The following is a 24,369-nucleotide window of genomic DNA, read 5'->3' as shown; positions in this document are numbered from 1 at the left end:
ATTGATCTGTTCTCCAGAGCATGGCTTCCTTTTAACATTTTCAGTGAGGAGAATGGGCAAGATGTTGCATTTTGATAGTGCACGGAAGCATGGTTGGGGGTTAGGGTGCTGCACTCTGACTGGGTTGGGGTAAGGACTAAACCTCAGGCCCAGCCACAAGTCTTGTCACAGGACTGTTGTTAAGGCCCACTGACTAGAGCTGCTGCATCACAAGCTTCCCCCATAGTGGCTGAGCATTTCCAAGCACTTACAGGGAGCCCAGCCAGCATCATGCCAGGTACCAGAGCAGCCTCACAGGCAGTTCCCAGTACAGTTGAGGGGCTACAGCTCAAGGAACAGCAGGGCCAGGCAGGTAAATCGCTGAATTGGACAGGGGAGAGGGTCTATCTAAAGGAGTAGCTGCTGCTCACTTCCAGCCAATTGTCACATAGGAGTGTAAATCCTGTGTGCCTAAGAGCTTCCTTTTCCAGCACCCACAAAAGAATCCAAATAAATCTCTTTTTAGGTAGAAATACTCTGATTTTTAAATGTTGCCAACTAATTTAGAAAATCTGCAAACACCATGCGGGTCAACATTGCGTAAACCAAACCAACACATCTGAAGGCCGAGTCCAGCCCTCGGGAGCCCTCGGGCACAGGTCTGCAACTTTGGGGTTCTCCGATCCTGCCACCAGCACCCGAGTATCACTCCTTTCTCAGTGGCAAAGTCCTGGATGGCCTCTTGATGAACAAAGGAAGGACTTTTGTTTGCTGAGCCTAGTTCTTTCCTCTTTATCCTTTTTTTGTTTTTGTTGTTGTTGTTTGTTTGTTTGTTTGTTTGTTTTTCTGTATGGAGTTTCACTCTTGTTGCCCAGGCTGGAGTGCAATGGCGCAATCTCGACTCACTGCAACCTCCGCCTCCCGGGTTGAAGCGATTCTCCCGCCTCAGCCTCCCAAGTAGCTGGGGTTACAGGCATGCGCCACCATGCCAGGCTAATTTTATGTTTTTAGTAAAGACAGGGTTTCTCCATTTTGGTCAGGCTGGTCTCGAACTCCCGACCTCAGGTGATCTGCCCACCTTGGCCTCCCAAAGTGCTGGGATTACAGGCATGAGCCACCGTGCCCAGCCTTTTTTTTTTGGATGGAGTTTCGCTCTTGTTGCCCAGGCTGGAGTACAATGGCGCAATCTTGGCTCACTGTAACCTCCACCTCTTGGGTTCAAGTGATTCTCCTGCCTCAGCCTCCCAAGTAATTACAGGTATGCGCCACCACGCCCGGCTAATTTTTTGTATTTAGTAGAGAAGGGGTTTCAGCATGTTAGTCAGGCTGGTCTTGTACTCCTGACCTTAGGTAATCTACCCGCCTCAGCCTCCCAAAGTGCTGGGATTACAGGCATGTGCCACTGCACCCAGCCTTTTCCTCTTTATAGTAGAGAGGTGACTTGTCTTGAGTTTAAGGTGAGATTCTTTTCCTTGTCTGGCTCTGCCAGCTACTAGCTAAAGGACTTTGGGGGCAAATTCCTGAACCTGTGGCTCATGGAGGATATAGCCATGAATCTTTCCTGGGCCCACCATCCGCTGCAGTCACTGTGGCCAGGCTTGGAAGGAAGCCATGCTTTTCTGGGGCAACCAAGTCAGTTTCTTCATCTGAGAGTCAAACTGAGGGACATTGGCAAGAGAGGAAGAAAGCTCCATGCTACTAAAGAGACTGGAGAGCATCTCTGCCCTCAGTGGGCCAGGAAACATGTGGCCAGCACGAGTGGTCAGGAAGCAGACAGATGCCCGCTCATCCCAGGGCACACTCTAGTGCTGAGGGGCACGTGGATGATGTGGCTCAGGGCTATGTGTTCTAAGTCAAATCCGGGCTTATTTACTCTTGCCTCTTGAAAATCCTAATAACAGAGACTTGGCTGTACTCAAGATTTACTGATTTATTTTTTAGTTTAAAAAAATTGTAAAATATATATAACATAAAATGTACCATCGTAACCATTTGTAAGTGTGTAACTTAGTGGCATTAGGTACATTCACATTGTTGTGCTGCCATCACCACCATCATCTCCAGAACTCTTTTCATCTTGCAGATTGAAACTCCGCCCACCAAACCCTAACTCCCCATTCCCTACCCCTTCTAGCCCCCGACAGCCCCCATTCCATTTTCTGTCTCTGTGAATTTGTCTACCTTAGGTACCTCATATAAGTGAAATTGTATATAGTATTTGACCTTTTGTGACTAGTTAAAATTTATTCTTAAACACTTTTTCAAAATACATTTAGGTGAATGATATATAACTCTTAGAGAAAAATTATAACACAGAAAACCATAAGAAGATAAAAGTCACACAGGACCCCATCACCCAGAAAAAAACTAAAGTTAGAATGTTTTGGAATATTGATTTATAGCACAATTTTTTGTTATTATAATATGATGAACCTTTTTGTGTGTCATCGATTATCATTCCATTCAACCAGATATTCTGAAAAGCTGCAGGATGTTTCTTAATAGGGATTACCACAAATTATCCAATCGGCCCCATATGGATATTTAAGTTTCCTGTTTTTATTGTAAATAGTACTGCAGTGAACATTCTTGTGGCTAAATTTTTACATTTATTTGTGATGACTTTCTTAGGATAACTTCCTATTACTGGAATTTCTGGGTTAAGTAGTATGTAAAGGTTTTATGTATGTATTGCCAAAATACCTTCTGTCATTTAATACTCGTGACCCATAAACCCTAAATTTAAAGTTGTTTTGTAAATATAAAATGCACAGGATTAAAAAAAATCAGAATGCCAGTTTGTAAATGTCTATAGAGATAGCCAGTTATCAAACATTGTGCTGGTGTTTTCATTACATTTCTCCCTGAAGTCAACTTACAGGGGACCCTGGATCATACCCCACATACCCAGAGCTGTGTTACTAATTTACCATGAGAAAGAATTATCCTGGAGACCAAAAAAGTTGATGTGCTTGTGAATGGGCATCCTTTTATTATAAGAAGGGCTTATTTGTGAAGCCAGATCATGATCAGAGGGTTGATTTTTGAGTTTGAAACCTTCCCAGAGACGTTGGCAGACAAGTGATATCCTCAAGCATTCTTCTCACAACAGCATGAGAAGCATAGACAGCACACTCTAGAGCTGAACTCAGACCCTCTGGGCAGAAAAAGCTTCCTACAGTGTTTGAGTAAGGTGGAGTGGGGGTAGTGGAGTGCCACTGTGGATCATGTCATGCCTTCATTTGCTTAATTAGTTAATCAAGCTAGGCAACTATTTGTGTGCCCATTGTGGGCCAGGGTCTGGGTGTAAAATAATGTACAGAACCCATCTGATCTCTGATGTCATGAAACTTATCATTTATTAGAGAGAGAGAGGTAATAAACAAGTAAACAATGAATTAAATTGTAGTTGTAACAGGGTGATGAAGGAAATGTACAAGGTTATGTGGTAAGGAAAAACAAAGGGGTGGTGACAGAAGATGTTTCTGAGTGTGGGGGTTGCGTTGTGTTGTGAGTAGAGTGAGAGGTCTGCGTAGAAGAAAGCACTCCGGGCACAGGGACCAGCATGTGCAAAAGCCCTCAAGTGAGGGTGCAGACACCTCGGGGGGTTCTAGTAACTGTACATAGGCCAGCGTGACTGGAGCCAGTGGGGTTTGGCATTTTCACAGGGTGGGACTATTGAATTCTGCTCCTGGAATCCTCCTCCAGGCCCAGAACAGGCCTGGGTAGAGGAAAAGGTACAGTGAAGTACATGCTAAATGGAGGGGGTTTCAGTTACTTTAGAAAGAGAAGATAAAGTGTTTTAAGTAGCCTATCTTTTATTTAAATCTTGCCATTTGGGGCTGTTGGAAATATGACAAGCAAATAATCAAGAGAGACAATGAAATCAGGATGGCCTGCTTAATTTTGTTTTGAGCTTCTTAATCACTAAACCCAATATGGTAATGTTTGGTTTGTAAGAACTGGAGGAAAGCAAACTTCTCATGGGAAAAAACACTTTACAATAACAAGTCTGTTAAGGCTGTGATTTTTAAAACCCTCCCCAAAATCTCCTTAGATCGTACTCTACTCTTGGAAATGTACCTTTTTTTTTTTTTTTTTTGTATAACCAGGGTAAATTCTGACTTCTAAGGTTTCTTCCTTAAGTAGTGTGTAACTTGCTCAACCCAACATTTAAAACTGAATTTTAGTAGAGCCAGTAACTGTTTTCATATAAGGGGGTCCATCATTTCCAAATCCCTGTGTCTTCCTCAGTGGAAGTTTTCAAGTTCTAAGGAACAAAGCTAATAAGTAATGTGGATGAGGCTTTTTCTTGACGGTTTTGTTTTGCCGTAACTCCCTCTTCTTCTATAATCCTTTCTCTTCTTCCCAGCTCCCAGTATTAGTTTCCTAGGGCCGATGTAACAAAAGTACCACAAACCTAGTGGCTGAAACAATAGAAATTTACCATCCCAGCCTTCTGGATTCTAGAATCCCGAGACCACGGGGCCAGCAGAGGGGCCGCACTCCTCGGAAGGCTCTGGGAAGGATCTGGTCCAGGCTTCCCTCATGGCTTCTGGTAGTTCCTTCGCGTGTGAAGTGCCAGTCTTCACACGGACTTCTCCCTGTGTGCATGTCAGTCTGTGTGTCCAAATTTCTCTTTTTCATAAGGACACAGTCATATTGGATTAGAGGCCCAACCTACTCCACGGTGACCTCATCTTAACTAACTACATCTGCGGAGACCCTGTTTCTAAATGAGGTCACATTCTGAGGTGCTGGGAGTTAGGACATCAACAAGAGTTTTGATGGAGGTGGGGGAGACAATTTAGCTCATAACACCAGCTATAAATTTATGATTTTGTGCATTATAATCAGCTGGTTAAAAAGATTAAGCTTCATTCAGAGAGATGCACACAGTAGTGGCAGTGATGCATCTTATGCATCCTGGTGGAGCCCCTGCCACACTGGTGTCCTTGAGGTTTTCTTTAAGGACAACAGTGATGAAGCAGGAAATATTCCTTTACTAACTTCTGCTCTCCTCATTCCTGCTTGCCTTTCTATTAGCAAATGAAAATTCAGGACTGCCAGTTAAATTTTCAGATAAACAATAAATATCTTTTTAAAAGTATAATTACGTCCCAAATTATGTATGAGATAGCATTATACTAGAAAATTAATCATCATTCATCTGAAATTCAAATTTAACTGGCCACAACCATCCACCCTGCTCGGTTCTGGCAAGGAATAAAATATGTGTTTTCTGATCTTACCATTACACACTCTGAGTCTTCTTTTTAATTAAACTACCACAAAGCATCTAGTGTGTGATCAGAAATGTATAGACTATAAAGGCCAGAAAAGAAAAGTTCTTCCCACAGGCAGACTCCAGGCCTGCTGGCTTCCTTTCTGATCTAGAACAGGTGAGCCTAAACGGGCTAAGCATTTAGCCACAAGGTTGTCTTGGGTTGTGCTACTAATTTGCTGAATTGTCTTGGGTGAAACACTTAACGCCTGGATCTCCATCTCCCATCTGCAAAATCCAGAGTGATGAGCACTCCCTTAACCCCAGTGGTTCTTGTAGACAGGAAGCCCTGGGAGTCCTTTGAAAGGACTTGCTACTCAGATTTTCCGTAGACCAACACCATCGGCACCACCTGGGAACCTGTGAGAAACAGACTCTCAGGCCCCACCGCAGACCTGCTGCATCAAAACCTACATTTTAACAAGAGCTCCGGAGATTCCTGTGCCCCATAAAGCCCGAGAAGCACGGCTTTAAGTGAGGTGGGCGAAAATCTCTAGTTAGGCTTTCAAGTAATCCTGTGCTTCTAACCTCAAAGGTAAGATAGGGAAACCCCTAAACCCAGTAACTCATTTGCATCTTTCTGTCCTTTTCTAGTTTTGCTGTTTTTCTATAAATATTTGGTCTGGGAAAGGTCGGGGGAGGTGGGGAGTATCATTGGTGGAGTTGGTTTCCAGCTGGCGCTATACAGCTCCCTAAGAAGTCATGTACACATTTGTGGCTGGGCACAGTGGCTCACGCCTGTAATCCCAGCACTTTGGGAGGCCGAGGCAGGTGGATCAAGAGGTCAGGAGATCGAGACCATCCTGGCTAACATGATGAAACCCCATCTCTACTAAAAATACAAAAAAATTAGCCGGGCGTGGTGGCAGGCGCTTGTAGTCCCAGCTGCTCGGGAGGCTTAGGCAGGAGAATCACTTGAACCCAGGAGGCAGAGGTTGCAGTGAGCCGAGACCACGCCACTGCACTCCAGCCTGGGTGACAGCAAGACTCGGTCTCAAAAAAAAAAAAAAAAGTCATGTACACGTTTGTAAGGCAATGTGGGCAGAAGTTCTGGTAGCTTTGACGTTGCTCAGCCTGCCTGCTGCTGCACACCTAGAACACCAAGGCTAAGGTTGAGGGAACTCTTCCAGAGAAAGGTTTTAGAGTGATCAAAGGTAACAAGGATCCATCCCCGGGCCCTGTGGATCCCAGTTGGCTTTATTACTACCATCTGCTCTGTTGCATTTTGCAGCCAGAGATGAAAGGCCTGAGAACCTCCTACACCATAGCTTGGCCATTGTTCTCGCAGCCTCTTCTAGGATGAGACTCGCTGCAGTCAAAACAACCTCAGACAGATGGTTTTAAAGCCTCATTCAGCGAAAGGCCTTTTTCCGGAGCTCAAAATGATTCTTGTTCCCTTTGCTGGTTGGCAGGAATTAGTGTTGTCTCCTGCTTGTATCATATACTTGAAAGATTGACATCACGTATCAAGCTGAGCCCCTCTTTGTAAGATGAGGTCATGGGGGTCAAGAAAGGAAAGAGACATGTGGGCAGCGGTGGCTCTGGAGATGGAAGCCATACTTGATTATGGATGAAATCTACCTAATCTGTGGCCCATACACCTGGAGGAGACTTGAGACTCATCTAGCCTGGCCTGCTCCTTTTATAGCCAAGGAAACTGAGGCTCAGAGAATTGATTCGTGCTCCCAAGGATGCACCAGTGAGAGCCAAGGAGGGGCTGGGGTGCTCACACCTGTACAGCACCAGGGTTCTGGAAAGCTTTAGAAAAGCTGGGTTTATCAAATGGGGCAGTAGGCATAGGCAGTCCCAACCAGGGAGGTAGAGACTTGGCTCTGTCCTGGCCCTGTTGAGCCAAACAGCCACAAAGCTCTCTGGCCCTGAGGTTCTATTTGTATGAATAAGAGAAAAACCATGGCCCCCAGTGTCCCTGGCCTTATTGGTTGGCCATCTGAAAAGGAATGGGGAGCCTCTGACCCAGGTCTTATGGCCAGCCCTGGACTTGATTTTTTTTTTCCAATAACTAAAACTTATTAAGTGTAACAATTGTGCAGAAAGGTGGACAAATCATGTGTTCAGCTCAATGAATTTTCACACACTGAACACCTCCATGCAAACTAGAAGTGTCTTCTTCAGACACAGCTTGATTTTTATGCAATTCCCTGTCGTAGCTGAGATAATTTATCCCATTCCGTGTGGAGCTTGTAGAGGTTTAAATAAGCAGAACCACAGAGTGGCTGTGGCTGATTGTTAACCAGCCTGAAGCCTGCGGTCAGCGGGAACGGTGGCCAGAACCTGCAGACCCACATCTTTGAACTGCTGCACTGAGCCTCCAAATGTCTTCTCCTAGTGAATCATCTGGCTCTTCCTCCCACCCCACCCCGCACCCTTTCTGACCTAGACCCCACCCCACATCTTTACTTGAATTTCACTTTCCTATTTCTCCTGATCAAATTGTTTCTTCTATCTAGGTAGGATAATTTTTTTTCTTTTTTCTTTTTTCTTTTTTTTTTTTTGAGATAGAGTCTTGCTCTGTTACCCAGGCTGGAGTACGGTGGCACGATCTCTGCCCACTGCATCCTCCACCTCCTGGGTTCAAGCTATTCTCCTGCCTCAGCCTCCCGAGTAGCAAGGACTACAGGCGCCTGCCACCACGCCCGGCTAATTTTTGTATTGTTAGTAGGGATGGGGTTTCACCATGTTGGCCAGGTTGGTCTGGAACCCCTGACCTCAAGTGATCTGCCACTTCGGCCTCTCAAAGTGCTGGGATTACAGGTGTGAGCCACCACACCCAGCTGGATAATTTTTTTTTCTAATCAGTTTTTACTGAAATAATTTTTGTCAATTTAACAGTGGGTTTGTTGAAATTGTTATTTTTTTAATGTAAGTTTAAAAAAAAGCCTTAATTATAAAAAATTTTTTTGGATGTGATTCTTGAGAGATTATTTTTTTCTTTATAGCTCTCAATGAATTTTAAAAAGTTCACACCTTCCCCTAGCTGTAAGCATTCTTCACGTGAGGCAGCCTATGGAATGCATGTGTCATGCCCAGGTGATGTTGTATGCAGAAGCCACAGAACTTTGAAGTACGGTGGAGTCTGTAGTATGTGCCTAGCACCTAGGAATCCTTGTATATTTCTTTCTGGAAAGCTAGAGGGAGGGTTACGGCCTTATAAAAAGGAATGGTGCATCAAGAAAGCAATGCAGGCCGGGTACAGTGGCTCATGCTTATAATCCCAGCACTTTGGGAGGCCGAGGTGAGCAGATCACTTGAGGTCAGGAGTTTGAGACCAGCCTGGCCAACATGGCAAAAGCCAGTCTCTATTAAAAATGCAAAAAAAATTAGCTGGGTGTGGTGGGGCACACCTGTAATTCCAGCTACTCAGGAGGCTGAGGCACAAGAATCACTTGAGCCTGGGAGGCAGAGATTGCAGTGAGCTGAGATTGTGCCACTATACTCCAGCCTGGGCCAAAAAAAAAAAAAAAACAAACAAAAAGCAATGCAGAAACCCGGGATCTTATCAACTTCTCTTCAGCCCTTCATTCATCTTTGCTACATTGTTTTATGTCATGGAAGTATCCTTTCTTTATCTTCCTTCCTTACTATAAAAATGGAGAAAATATATTATAAAGCATGCAATGTGGGGTTAAAATGGTAACTCTGAAGATCTGTCAGATCTTTAATTCTCTGGCGTGTGCATGTGCGTGTGTGTGTGTGTGTGTGTGTATTTCCTAGGATGGCCATAACAAAGTACCACAAACTGAATGGCTTAAACAACAGAAATGTATTGTCTCACAGTTCTGGAGACCAGAAGTCTGAAATCAAGATGGTGGCAGGGTTGATTCCTTCTGAGGGGTGTGAGGGAAGGATCTGTTCTAGGTCTCTCTTGGCTTGTAAATGGCCATCTTCTCCCTGTCTCTTGTCATCACCCTCCCTCTGTTTGTGTCTGTCTCTGTGTCTAAATTTCTCCCTTTTTAGAAGACCACCAGTCATATTGAAACAGGTCCCACCCTAATGACCTCATTTTAATTTATCTCTGTAAAGACTCTATCTGAGTTAGGACTGGAATCTAACTCTGTCGCCCAGGCTGGAGTGCAGTGGCACAATCTTGGCTCACTGCAACCTCCACCTCCTGGGTTCAAGTGATTCTCCTGCCTCAGCCTCCTGAGTAGCTGGGATTACAGGCACCTGCCACCAAGCCCAGCTAATTTGTGTATTTTTAGTAGAGACGAGGTTTCACTGTGTTGGCCAGGCTGGTCTTGAACTCCTGACCTCTTGATCCACCTGCCTCGGCCTCCCAAAGTGCTGGGATTACAGGCATAGGCCACTGCGCCTGGCCCAAATATTTTTTAATGGAGGTACAATTCAACCCATAACAGCCTCTGTGTGTGTGTATCTATGCTTATGTGTCTGAGAACTATGGTGATGCTTGTAGTTAAAACACCACTGGTCACATCTTCCAGGTTGGGAGGCCACAGAGGGAGTAGGCCAGCAGCCTGGAGAGTGGGGACAGTGCTGCCCTTGGAGGCTGCTTGCCCCATGCCTGTCTTAAGCTCCTCTTTTTTCCCTGCCACCTGGGGGAGTGGGGGCAGGCCTCCAGGGTTTAATGAGTGCACCTTCTGTGTGATTTGAAGGGGCATCAGGAGGCAGAGAAGCCTGATGGGGAGCTAATGGATTTGGCCCTGGCATCAGTAGCACAGTTGAGTCCTGGCCCCACTGCTGCCTAGCTGCAGGTCCTGGGGGCACAGCGACTGCTCACCTCTACACCTCAGCTGCCGTGTCAGTAAATGGAGATAATACCCGGGATTACTCTGAAGAGTAAATGTTCCCATGAGAGGTGCTCAGTATCATGCATGGCATAGAGCAAGTGACTCTTCTGTTCCTTTAGCGTCTGATTGTTTCTGTTGGAAATAGGCATAATACTTTCATCTATTTGCATAGCACCTTACAGTGTATAGCTCTGTGAGAAAAGGTAGGTGGTTTTATCCCATTGTTCAGAAGGGTTAACTGAGACAGAGAGACCCTGGATCATGTGACAGACAAGTGGCGGCTCCAGAAGTGAGCTCCAGGTCTTTTCATGCCCATTCTCGCTCCCTATGGAAGAAAAAGAAAAAATAGAGCAACAAAGTAGAGAAGAAGGCACCACTTTATCTGTACAAAGCAGGAAGAATTTGAAGACTTACTTAAAAATTGTTTTTTGAATAGAAATACATTCACACAGTTCAAGTATAAATCTGTATTAAAACACTTTCCTGTACAGCTCTAACCTAGCTCAAGGTTTTTTGTACCGATTGAACCCAGACCAAGATAGAGTATTTCCCACTTCCTAGCTTCCCTGTGCCCCATCCAGTCCATGACTACAGAGGGAGAGTCTTGTTCCCACCCTGCGCTCCCTCCCTTTCACACCCCTACTCCCTGTGGGCAGTCCCTCCCCCTCCAAGAATTTCTTAACTGGCAATCCAGTGTTGCTTTATGCAAATACAAATGCATATTTTTCTTTCCTGCCCTTTCTTACATAAAAGATGGAATACTGTATGCTTCTTCTGTACCTGGCTTTTTTCCCCACCAAATAATGTATCCTAGATATCATTTCATATCAATATGTAGAGAGCGTCATCAACTTTCTAAAAATGTGTTTTGAGGTTTAATGCAGCCAAGTGCCCATGTTGATGGATTTTTACATATGTACACACCCGTGCAGCTCTAGCCTAGATCAAGATACAGCACCCCAGCTTTCTCCTGCCCCTTCCAGTCAGCACCCCTCCTAAAGTAACCGCTATTCTAGTTCATAAATCCCCCGATTACAGTTTTACCTGTTCTTGATTTCATTTCTCTCCGATGTTTTTAAATCTCTCTATTGCTTACATAAATGTTTTTTAAATTTTTGCTGGGTCAGCATCACCTGGAGGTGTAGTTAAATACAGATTTCTACTTTAAGTTTCTGAGCCAATAGGCCTGGGGTAGGGCCCAAGAATGCGTGTTTTTAAGCTCACAGGTGTTACTGATGCTATTGGCCCATGGCCACATGTTGAGTAACCCTGGTGTATTATAGCTATATCTACCAGTTCCCTATAGATAAAACAACATGGGTTGTTTCCATTCATTTACCATTAAAAACAGTGCTGTGGTGTATAACCTTGTACACATGTCATTTTGACTGTAGCAGGTACCAGATGCAGGATAAATTTCCAGAAGTAGAATTGCTGCATCGAAGGATTGATGCATTTGTAATCTCAATAGAAATTGCCAAATTGCCCTCCAAAGAGGTAGTACCGTTTTACATTCCTGCTGGCAGTGTGTAAGAAAGAGTCTGTTTCCCCACAGCCTTAGCAAGAATATATTGTCAAGCTTTGGATTTTTGCCAATCTGATAGGTATGAAATGGTATCTCAGTGTAGTTTTAATTTGCATATCTCTTCTGTGTAAGGCTGAGCATTTTATTAAATGTATAACAGCCATCTTTTCTGTGTTTCTTTTTTCTGTGGCTTGTCTGTTTATATCCTTTGTTCATTTCTACTCGATTTTTAACAATCCTTTTATTGTGAAATTATAGCAACTTACTACATATTAGCAAGATTAGCACTTTGTCTCTGATCTGAATTGTAAATATTTTCCCCAGGTGATCATTTGCCTCCGGATTTTGTTTGTGGTGGTGTTTCCATATCTAATTCTGGATTTATATATAGTGTAAAAAATTCAAAATAATACGAAAACAGAGTTGGCTCTTGGCACAGAAACCAATAGAAGAAAATTTTACAAATCCAGATTTGCAGGGCTTCGGAAAGAAACTGGGAGTACAGTGGTGCTCTTTAAACAACTAGCTTTCAGACAAAAGAAGAAGCTTCTGGGGCAGATGCCTGCCCTGGCTCACATGAGTTCTCAGAAGCAGATGGGATGGCAGTAAGAAGTGGACACCAGCTCAGGTTGTGCAGAGGAGGTCAGAGACCGCACAGTGGGATCCAGACAGGATTGGGAAATGTAAAGGCAGGCAGGAGAAGCCGCTTGCAGGTGACCTCAGAAGGAAACAGGAAAATATCTATTAGTCATAGGAAACGGAGCAGGAGGTCAAGCAGAATGTGACTCCCCAAAAGGGACAGCTGCTCACAGAGGTTGTCAAAACAGCCAAGATTCTGATTATTTCAGGTCTCTCTTTAAACTGTAATCAAAGATAAGCAAAGCAAGTGGCACTTTTGATGGGAGGTGGGATAACCCACTACGGTAGGAAGGTCATTATTGAAGGTGCTTTTTACCAAAGCTGGATTAATTCCTACACTAGAGCATATTGGCGTACTCCATAGGGTTATATAGGAAGAAGGCTCATAGAGTATTGGTGTTGGAAAGGTATCAGGAGTCATGAAGGTTGGAGGTTACAAATCTGTGGCCTGTAGTCAGAGTTGGCCTACAGATGTGTTTTCTTTGGCCAGTCTGGTGTTGGCCCATACGGTGTTTTTAAAAATTTCGAATTAGTCATCAGCATTTTAAAATCAGATGATTTCACGTAAAGATTTTTCTTTCAAAAGAAAGCTATTGAAACATTGGGACTCCAGCCACTGGGTTGCGCCTCTCCCACAGCCACAGTGGCTGAGATGCAGCTTCTTCACTGCCTCCCTTACCCCTGTGGGACACATGCCCCTCCTCTCTAGTGTGTTCCTGACATCGAGGCTGCCAGTTACTACCATTTATCTCAGTTTTAACGTGTATTTATTTTAGTAAGGTTAAAAGGTCAGTGGATATCTCTTAAACTTGTTTCTCTCAAAGTGGAGATGTGAAAGATAGACCAAGAGGGTGATATGTTTAAAGAAAAACAGTGGAAAGCATATTTCTCTGTGGAAGTAAAGAATATGACCTGCTTAATGCAGTGGGCCTCTGTATTGAAAGCAGCTATCTTGAGACACCTGGACCACCTGGCTCATTTGTGCTCCCCCTGGTCCCTGTAGGCGTTTTGTTTTGATTCAAAATCAGAGTCACCTCTCTGGCCTCATAGGCCAGAGATGTGCTGGACTTATTCTTCTAAAAAAAAAAAATAGATTATTGCCAAACGATTGTTGTTCTTTTTGAGAGCTCATGCATGACAGGGGCAGTCTATGAGAAGTGGGAGCTCTAACTTGGGTCATGTGAGGATTTTTATTTATTTATTTTTATTTTATTTATTTATTTTTTTGAGACGGAGTCTCTAGCTCTGTCGCCCAGGCTAGAGTGCAGGGGAGTGATCTCGGCTCACTGCAAGCTCCCCCTCCCGGGTTCACGCCATTCTCCTGCCTCAGCCTTCCAAGTAGCTGGGACTACAGGTGCCCGCCACCACGCCTGGCTAATTTTTTTTTGTATTTTTAGTGGAGACGGGGGTTTCACCATATTAGCCAGGATGGTCTCGATCTCCTGATCTCATGATCCGCCTGCCTCGGCCTCCCAAAGTGCTGGGATTACAGGCATGAGCCACTGCACCCGGCCTTGTGTGAGGATTTTTATAAGAATTAGTGGCAACCAAAATTTAAAAACAACAAAAAAATCAAAAACATCAGTTTGTTTATAGGCATCCGGAAGGGGACAAAGGTCCAATCTCTATAGTTCTATGAAAATAGGGCCAAACCAATTTATTACTACATTTGTACCAACCTACTACTTTCCTCCTCTGATCAAAAGTAGGAAGATAGGGCTGGGTGCGGTGGCTCACACCTGTAATCCCAGCACTTTGGGAAGCCAAGGCAGGTGGATCATCTTAGGTCAAGAGTTCAAGACCAGCCTGGCCAACATGGCAAAAACCCATCTCTACTAAAAATACAAAAAAAAAAAAATTTTGCCAGAACTGGTGGCCTGCACCTGTAATCCCAGCAACTTGGGAGGCTGGGGCAAGAGAATTGCTTGAACCCGGGAGGTTGTGGTGAGCCAAGATTGCGCCATTACACTCCAGCCTGGGTGACTCTGTCTCAAAAAACAAAACAAAAAGGAGGAGGATAGCAGGTAAGGAGGGAAATCATGGAGATAATTAGTGCGAATCAGAATATAGCTTTTGAGTATTGTGTATGAAGCTGTTCCTTATGATTGTAGGAGTAAGAGGTCAGAGGAATGGTATATTACCAGAAATAGAGCTGTGATGGGGTGGGATGGGGGGACTGTGTTGACCTTGAGGTGGCATTTGGTGGCTGGGTTCTAGGATTGAGGAAACCCAAGAAACGGACTGTGTCCCTTAACTCTGTGAACTCTTCCCTCATTGACTTTCCTTGCTCATCTCATGAGATAGTTAAGATGATCAGATGAGATAATGCATGTTGCAGAATTTTAAAACCATGAAAGAGGCTATAGAATATAGGTACTGTTCCAGAAGGAACTTGAGAATCAATCCGCATAGCCAGCGTGTTAGCTGGTTCTTTTGATTCCATTACCGAATCTACCCGACGCCCATGTCTTCTCCGATTGCTCTGCCTGGAATTCCCACGGGCGCCTTCTGACTGCTCTCCTGGCTTCCAGCCTTCCCACTCTAACCCATTCTCCCTGTGGCAGGAAGAGAGGTCTCTATGAACATGTGACGAAAATCCTCCAGTATCTCTCATTCCTTTAGGGTACAGTCCGCATGTCTTGCCCTGACCTCTAAGGGGTCCTTCCTGATCTCCCACCTCTGCAGGTCCCCAACCTTCTGCTCCACACCCCCAGCCTTCAGTCCACTTCAGAGCATTGACACACTTGGCTGTTGTTGTTTTTTAAATTGTAAAATACACATAACGTAAAACTTAACCGTCTTAACCATTTCTAAATGTACAGTTCAGTATTGTTAAATACATTCACGTTATTGTACAACCAATTTTCAGAACACTTTTCATCTTGCAAAACAAACCCCGTACCCGTTAAATAGCACCTTCCCATTCCTCTCACTCCCAGCCCTTGGTAACCACCATTGTGCTTTCTGTCTCTGAATTTGACTAGTCTAGGTAACTCATATATGGAATACTATGCAGCCATAAAAAATGATGAGTTCACGTCCTTTGTAGGGACATGGATGAAACTGGAAATCATCATTCTCAGTAAACTATCGCAAGAACAAAAAACCAAACACCGCATATTCTCACTCATAGGTGGGAATTGAACAATGAGAACACATGGACACAGGAAGCGGAACATCACACTTCGGGGACTGTTGTGGGGTGGGGGGAGGGGGGAGGGATAGCATTGGGAGATATACCTAATGGTAGATGACAAGTTGGTGGGTGCAGCGCACCAGCATGGCACATGTATACATATGTAACTTACCTGCACATTGCGCACATGTACCATAAAACCTAAAGTATAATAATGATAATAATAATAATAATAAAAGAAAAAAAAAAGAAAAAAAATAAAATAAAAATATGAGATAGAGGCTATTTTGGGCTGGCATTTCTGTGTTATAATGATTGGCTGCAGCTGATAAATACAGCTCTTTTTGGATGGGGAAAAAAATAAATAAATTGAATCATACAGTATTTGTCCTTTTGTGGCTGACTTATTCAACTTAGTCTAATGTCCTCGAGGTCCACCCATGTTGTAGCATGTGTCAGAATTTCCTTTTTTTTTAAAGGCTGAATCATCTTCCCCTGTATGTATACAGCACATGTTGTTTATTCATTCATCAATCCATGGACACCTGCATCGCTTCCATCTTTTTGGCTATTGTGAATAATGCTGCTATGGACATGGATGTACAAATATTTTATTGAAATCCAGCCTTCAATTACCCCAACACCCAGAAGTGGAATTACTGAAATATTTGGTAATTGTATTGTTAACTTTCTGAAGAATCACTTACACTGTTTTCTGCAGTGGCTGTACCATTTTACATTCCCACCAACAATGTACAAAGTTTCCAATTTCTCCACATCCTCACCAATACTTGTTGTTTTTCTGTTTTTTGCTTGTTTGTTTGTTTTTTCCTCATTGTAACCGTCCTTATGGGTGTGAGGAGATAACCTTGTTGTGGTTTTGATTTGTAGCGCCCTCATGATGAGTGGTGTTGAGTATCTCTCATGTCTTTATTGGCCATTTGTATTTCTTCTTTGGAGAAATGTCTCTTCAATAACTTTGTCCCTTTTAGAATCAGGTTGTTTGGTTTTTGTTGTTGAGTTACAGTTGTTTGGCCGCTGGTGTTTAAGTGTACGAGGATGTGGTGTGTACCCGCTAAGTTCCAAGAGGGCAGGGGCTGTGCCCACCTTGCTCCCTGCCGTCTCCCAGCGCCCAGCATGGAGCCCTGTGCGTGGTTTGTCAGCCAATGAGGATGCATGTGCGCAGCTCTCAACAGCAGAACACAAGTCTGTGTTTATTTCTACATTCATTCTAGTTTCAAGAAGGATTTCAGATTATAGTCACATTTCTTTGGAACCCTAGTATTTGGGATCAAGAATGGCAGGTGACCCTCGTAAAGGACTTTAAAATGGATAATCTAAGGTCTTGTCAGGTACTGTTTCACTGATTTTTGGACTGTGCTTGTTTGGTTGAGTATAAATCCCATTTTGCCTGGTAAGGATGATCTTGATGATGAAACTGTGTTTAGTTATTTTATAATTTCAAAATATGCGGCCACCTAATTGGCCTTTTTATGAGGAAGGCAAGGAAAATGTAATCCTGGTGTCACATGTGGTAGAGCAGAGAGGCTGGGCCATGAGTCTGCTCTCCCTCATCTTCATGTCTTCTCCTCGGGTCTTCAGTGCCTGACGACTCCCCATCCTGGATCCCAGCCCTTCGGTCCTCAGTGGCCAAGGCTCATCAGCTCTCTCTCACTGACAGACCTCCTTCTCCGTTCCTCTCTCTTCTCCTGCCTTGATTCAGGCCCTGTGGCTTCTTACCTGGATCACAGGAAGAGCTTTCTAACCGGTGTCCTTACCTCTGGGCATGTTCACTGCTGCCAGAGTAAATGTTCCAAAACGCAAATGTCATCATTTTCCTGTTTAATTTGAATTCTTCGATGTTTCCACGTTGCCTTCAGGATAAAGTCCACACCCTTTTACATGGCACACAATGCCACGCACAGCAGCCCGCCGCTCACCATGGTGACCTCCCCTCTGCCCCCAGTACTCCAGCCGCAGTCCCTTCATTCTTTGTGGATGCTGCTTTCTCTGGCTAGGATGTCCCCCGCTACCGGCCTCTCCTGCTGGTCCCCAAGTGCCAATGCTGTTCTATTCACCCTGACCAGTGAACAGTTTACCCACAACCTCCACCCTAGCCAGAGTGGGGCCCTCGCCTGCTGTGGCTCACTGTGTGTGCCTCTCGGGAGCGCTGCCTGTCTGTAGTGTAATCATACATCTGTCTGTTAGTCTCCCTGCTGCACTGTATGTTTTCCAACCGGGGGTGGTGTCTTTTATCTCCATGTTTCAACAGTTAGCCCAGTGCCTCTCACAGAATAGGTCTTTGTGAAAAGGAAGAGGGAGAGGAAAAAGGAAAGTTTGTCTGATTTCAAAGATCATGTTCTCTCTGTCCTCGCCACCTCCTCCCACCCCCTCACTACTGCCCACCATTACATTCTCCCAGTCTAGGGTGGCTGAGATTAGGGTGGACTCCCAGAGTGACCCAATCAGCTTGACTTTGTTCCCTGGCCACCCTGAAACAAACTGAGCCTGGCTACCTTCTGGTAAATGCATCCCAGCAGTGAGATGACTCATGTGTGTGTGACTTAGAGCGAACACAGCACAGCTGGAGAGCAGCCATTTGCCTGGTGGAGGTGGGGGTTGCAGAGAGCAGCCGAGACCCAGGCACATGGCCACCAGGCTCACAGCCCCGCAGCCTGATGCCCACTGACTGGAGCAAGGATGCAGATTCTCCTCTGTCCACAGGCTGCAATGGCAGAGTTTCACAAGATTTCTATACCTGAGATGTTGTCTAATTTATTACTATTAAATTGTATTTTAATAAGCCACCATTTATTGCAGACTTACTGTAAATTGTTGGCACTGTTGTAAGCAAATTATCTCATTTGATCCTTGCACTAGCCCAACAACAAAAATAATAGCAAGTACATATATAGCACTTAACTATGTGCCAGACACTGTTCTAAGCATTTCGCATTTATTCATTTAATTCTCATAATAAACATACTATGCAGGAAATGTTGTCCTCATTTTTTAGATGAGAAAACTGAGGTACAGAAAAGTCACACATGGAGATATCCCTGGGTCACATAGGACATAGCTGCAATACAAACTGAAGAGTCCAGCTTCTGAGTCCACATTTAGCCCTTACGCGGTGCTTTCTTGAGAAAGCGTAACTATAGTCCCATTTTACAGGGGAGGAAATTGAGGCTCAAAGAGGTTAGTCCTTTATCCACAGTCACACAGTTAGGGAGTGATAGAGGCAGTGATGGGGATTGGTGGTCTCTAACCCTGGCTCCATTATAACCACTGTGCTCTGCTGCACAGACTCAGGAGATACTGTTAGGACAATACAGCCATGCACTTGGTTCTCCTTAGCCACCTCCATTGGTGCTTCCAAGGGCTAAGACCAGAGGGTGGGCAGGATTCTGGGGCAGAAACCTTCTTCTGAGTCTGGGGCTATAGCAAACGGGTAGCATTTGATGGCACATTTTGCCTCCCATCTCATTTCAGTTTTGGGTCCCAGAGTATTTCCTTCCCCCGGGGATGCTGATGGGACTTTTATTACCTCCACAGACAGTGAGACCGTGCACTACCACTATGGCCCTAAGGACCTGGTCACAATCTTGTTCTACATCTTCATCACCATCATCTTGCACGCTGTGGTTCAGGAGTACATTTTAGATGTAAGTGATGTGTCTGGATTCTGAGATCAGAAGCTGGGGAGGTGCCTTGGGGTGGAGGACCTGGCCTTAGAGGAAACTGCAGCTCTGCAACCATTCATTCTCCAACTTGCTTGTGCTGGTTGGGTCTATTGCCTGGGCTTCCTTCACCACACTTTGGTTTCTGTTCCCTCTCACAGCCTCCTTTAATCAGCACATGAGACAGCAGTATTTATTACACAGAGAGAAAGCTGTCTGGAGATGGTGTCCTTATGGGTCTATGGCACATTGAGTAATTGGGGATATTTTCTTTACACGTAGGCTAGAGACATTCATCTTGCCACTTTCTCAAAATGCTTGCCTTAGACCAAGCACTGTATGCACACAGTAGGCTTACACCAGATGACTTGAATTATGGCCAGCTGCAAACTTCTAACGATGTTCAACCCTTCTGTGGGGAGAATACAGGAGTTTGAAACCTGCCCAATATGGATACATTTGTATATTAATATGAGGGGTTTTCTTTATTCTTTAGAAAATCAGCAAACGGCTTCATCTCTCCAAAGTCAAACACAGCAAGTTCAATGAATCTGGACAGCTGGTCGTCTTTCATTTCACCTCAGTGATTTGGTGCTTCTACGTGGTGGTGACGGTGAGCCATTCTCAGGACTGCTGAAGCGGGAGAGCTCAGACCAAGGGGCAATTCCGGCTCTGGGATTGCTAATCAAATGACTGCAAAGGACCCCTTGCTCTTTTTCTTTTTCTGTTAAGGGAAACAAGTTTCTAGAACCTTCTTTACTTCTTAGAACTGAAACTATGTTTGCATCCTCATGGTATTGCAGAGAGATACCATTTTATAGCTGGAAAGAGTCCAACAGTCACCACTTGTTATAATCATTATGCAATACTGCAGTAATGATACCATGTATCTACATAATACTGTATTGTTTTACAAGGCTCTTCTACAAACACTGTCCCATAAGATACATTTGATATTCATTCTGATACCCATGTTACAGATTGAAGAGTTCCAAGCTCAAATTTTGCAGTATGCCTGTGGTTCTGTGGTTTCGAAACAGCAAAGGATAGTTTGGACTTGGAGGTAGAGTTCGAAGCCCAGCTTACTCTCTGTTTTACTACCTTGGCCTTCTATAAACGAGGCCAGCCTCACTCTGTCAGCTCATCAAATCCTGTGAGAGTCAATGCGGTTTCAACAAATGCCTGCAGGACCAGACAATTTTCCCCTCTTTTCTATGTAAACAGACTCTTATTTCAAGCAACCTTTGATAGAGCAAAATTCCCTCATAGAAAGGAATGTGGATGGTCCTTTGGAGTTTGCTGTAACAAGACCTTGCCTGTCCTGCTAGGAAGTGTTGAGTTAGTACCCACCACCACCTGGAGCTCTACCTTCCTGTAACCTGGCCCCCTGAGAAATCCATGCCTGGGTCTTGGAAAATTCAGCAACCCTGTGACCTCTTGAAGATTTCCTTCCCAGCCTTCCACAGATCCCTCACTTTCTTCCTCTTCTTTCAGTGACAGCGATGGGCCCTCCCATCACAAGGAACTCTGTCTCCAGAGCTGAATGTTGAATTCCTATTCTCAAAGCCAGAGTCAACATGTCCTTTTGTACATTGTTTTTATTCCTATTATCATTTCATCATAGAACAGCTTTCCTAAGCAGAACACTAGGAATTTTAAATGAGGGGCCCAAGACTTCCATCCTCTCAGGCAAGGCTACTCTGTCACAGTCCCAGGGGCAGATTGACACTGTGTGAACAGTGCATCCCTGCTGTCGTGCTGTGCACACAAGTCCCTAGACTTCCAGGTTTCAGACCACACCCAGTCCCTTGACGTTCAGTTCATGCCTAACCCTGGAGGCCTAAGCTGCTTTGAAGCAGAACAGCCTCAAGATACCAAAGACGCCGTTCAGGAGAAGGATTGCCTCATCTCTGAATCACTTTTACCCTTTCAACTTCACCCCCAAACATTCCACCCCAGCTGTGACACGTGGCGACCAGATTTGGAGGCTAGAGCCAAGTTGCTTAACATGCCTTCCAGGGTGTAAAATGCTCAACAGCTCTGTCTTTGCCTCTCTCAGTTCTTCAAGGATTTGAACATGATGCTAATTAGTTTGAGAGCACATAGGCTTTTCTTGGGGAGGCACATAACAGTCTTTTATTCTGGGGAGAGCCAGTTCCCCACTGAACATATTCAATAGGCACAGAGACCAGGGGACCACAGAAAGCTCCAGTGACACCCCCCAACTCTACCCAACAACATTTGGCTCCTTGCCTTCCTCCATTGGAACCGTGCTTCCTGGAAGGAAAGTGATTGAAGAAGAAGAGAGGTAGTTCTGTAAAAGGCATAAAAACAGCTTGATTTTTTAAAAAAATAATATTTTTCTGTTATGATGCAAATTTTTTCATGACTCTTCTTTCTCTCACTCTCCACAGTCATTTCATCGGCTGGTCCTGCCAGCTCTGCCTCCCAAACACATTGAGACTATCTGCCGCTTTCTGCCGGCACCACCAACCCTAGTCTAGTGACCCTTGACTAGGGGAGATTTGGGCCTGTAGGGGACATTTGGCAATATGCTACTGGTATCTAGTGGGTGGAGGCCAGGGATGCTACAATATAGTGTTTAATGCACAGGACAGCCTCCATAACAAAGAACTATCTGGCCATAGTGCCAAGATTGAGAAACCTTGATCTGTATAGTCCAAGCCACCATCATCTCTTGCCTAGACACTGAATATCTTTTTTCTAGAAGGAGACTGTTTCCACTCTTGTACCCTCCCACCCCAATCCATTTTCTGCTCAGCCAGATGGATCTTTTAAAACAGAAATAAAACCATACATTCCCGTGCTTAAAAGCCCCATCACACTTGCAGTGAAATCATTTTTTCCTCCCCACTCATGTGATCTGGGCCCTGCTGATCTTGCTGGTCTCATCTCACTGGCCACAACCCCACTTTTGGCCTGGCTGTTCTGCATCCTGGGCTTTGTACTGGTGATTTCTCTGCTCAAGGGCTCCATCCCCTGCCATCCCATGGCCAACTCCTTCTTGCCATCCAAGTCTCTGCCTAAATACCATCTCCTCAGAGAACCCCCCACCAATTTGCATTTTCTGCGCTATGCCTGTTGCTGGTGCTTTTCTTGATTGTGTATTCTCTGTTTCTCCCACTAGATTCTGAGCTGCCTGCTAGCAGGCACCGTGCTCACTGCTGTATCCCTGGTACGGTGCCTGGCACATACTAAGTGCCCACTAAATGTTGGCTATGAGAATGAGTGAATAAACTGCAAATGCATCTTCTCTCTCCAGCCTTCAACATTTTTTAAGTAATGAATTGGTTGTTTTAATAAATATCATAAATTATCATTTTTTAAAAAGTGAACAACATAGAGAAGTTCAAAAAAGCAAATTCCTCCTACAAGAAATACCAGTATTATTTTGATGTTTGATTGAAACATTTCTCTCTGCATATATAGAGGCAGAGCAGTAGGTGTGTGGCTGGACCGCCAATAATTTTATAGGAATGTCAGCCTCCAACTTTTAATCTACCTTTGATCAACTACTCATTGTTGAGGGAAAAAGAAAAAAAAACACTCCACTGGAGAAAGCAGGATGGGTGGGCGTTTGGTCTTCCCTATCTGACTTCCTTGCTATATTTGACTTCATCTTTTAGAACCTAAAATCCACCGTAGATTTTAGAACCAAGTAGAGGGAATGTCCTTAATGCTGGTGCTTGTACCAGGACTGGTTTCTACTAACAGACTAGTTGCTTTAGGGCAGATTTTTAGTGCATGGTTGTTCTGATGGTCAAATAATATAAGGTATGTCTGAATTTATGTAGCACTTGCCTGTGCTGTGTCTGAATTATGCTGTTCTTCGTGGTTGTGTTTGTTCACACACCAAAAGGAAGGCTGCTGGGGAAACAGGAGGGATCTCTCCACCTTGTTGAGGCCTTGCTTAGCTCATGGGTGGATTTGTAGAATCAAGAGAGAACAAAGGATTTCAAAAGCTTCTCCAAACCATCCGCTGGGGCCTGTCAGTGGATGGGATTTGGGGTGGGTTTCAGGTGCTTGCTGGGTCACACTCAGCCCCCTGTGGACTCAGGTGCTTTGCATGCCTGAGCTCAGAGGGTGCCCCAGCCTCAGTCCTCCCTCAGACAGCTGCCTGGACAGAGGTCTGGAAAAGGCTGTTCTCAGAGCAGTGAGTCATTTTTCCTCTGGCTCCCCCTGCTCTCCTCCCTCCACCCCTTTCCTCCTCCAGTCCCAGTGGACTGGACATTCACAAGCAGGCAACATTTTTCTGGGGAGTTTCTTTGCTTGTTGGCTTCAAAGTTCTGACCTCTTTGTCTCTAAGTAAGAGGCCAAGCCAAGGAGCGTTCCTGTTTAAAATCACGAGATTTTCTGGGCTTTACATTGCTCTCAGTGCTGCTTTTCTTGGCGAGTCTTGTTTGGGCAAAACTTTCTCTCCCACCTCAGTTTCAGAAGTACCATTTTTCCTGCTAAGTACATTCCTGCTTCCTCTAGGAAGAGACATTCTCATCTCTCTGATGTCCCTGGAATGAGGTAGCCTGGGGCAGGAGAGCTGATGAAGGCAGGCGTGTGCGCGACAGACGGGGCGGGTGGAGGTGATAGAAGCAGTGTATTTTAAAGAGCTCACAACAGTCAACACCGCCACACACGCCACCACCCGAGAGCCTCATCCACTTTTATTCCGCAATCGGCGCATGACCCAGGGAGGAGAGAGGAGGGCAGTGGTAGTGAGAATAGATTAGAAATGAGGCCATGTAAGTTCGAAGTGAGATCATTTCCTTCTAATCCAGGTGACTGTGACTACAGGGGTATAGATGTATCCGATTGGACTTATCAGTCAGGTTATTGCGCTCATGGAGGCCCAAGTGGGATTAGGGCTGTGGACTATACCCGAAAGGCATGCTGATAGGTCACAGGGCGTTTAGTGACTCAAAAGTGAGTGGATCAGCCCTCACTTGGAAATACAACTAAAGATCCTAATAGACAATAACCTAGAATGCTTCTTACTAAACCCTGTTGGCCTCATTCTGAGCACTGTAAAACCTCTGCCTTTAATCCCAGTGTGAACATTTGAGGTTCTCAGCCTTCTCATCAAAGCCACCAGCTCAGCTGATTTTCTGATTTTCTGAAGCAACCTAGCCTGAAATTATTGGACCAGAAGGCTTGTGGCCCAACTCAGATTTTAGCTGTGCTACTGAAAAACTATCTTGGCTGGGCGCGATGGTGCACGCCTGTAGTCACAGCACTTTGGGAGGTCGAGGCAAGTGAGGTCAGGAGTTTGAGACCAGCCTGGTCAACGTAGTGAAACCCCATCTCTGCTAAAAATACAAAAAATAGCCGGGCGTGGTGGCGCGTGC

At 44.8% G+C, this 24,369-nt stretch overlaps 1 protein-coding gene across 1 annotated transcript in view; it reads left to right on the top strand.

Annotated features, from left to right (window-relative positions):
* The window catches only part of TRAM2 (translocation associated membrane protein 2), a 79,937-nt gene that overhangs the window by 41,725 nt on the left and 13,843 nt on the right, over window positions 1-24,369 (top strand). Inside the window, exons 3-4 of the mRNA XM_024248050.3 lie at window positions 18,885-18,994; window positions 19,506-19,622. Coding sequence (XP_024103818.1) covers window positions 18,885-18,994; window positions 19,506-19,622 — 227 coding nt within the window. The remainder of the gene's footprint in view (window positions 1-18,884; window positions 18,995-19,505; window positions 19,623-24,369) is intronic.

This window comes from Pongo abelii, chromosome 5 (genome assembly GCF_028885655.2).
Source record: "Pongo abelii isolate AG06213 chromosome 5, NHGRI_mPonAbe1-v2.0_pri, whole genome shotgun sequence".
Classification (NCBI taxonomy): domain Eukaryota; kingdom Metazoa; phylum Chordata; class Mammalia; order Primates; family Hominidae; genus Pongo; species Pongo abelii.
The sequence above is the reverse complement of the archived record's forward strand: the minus strand, read 5'-3'. Positions and strand labels throughout refer to the sequence as shown.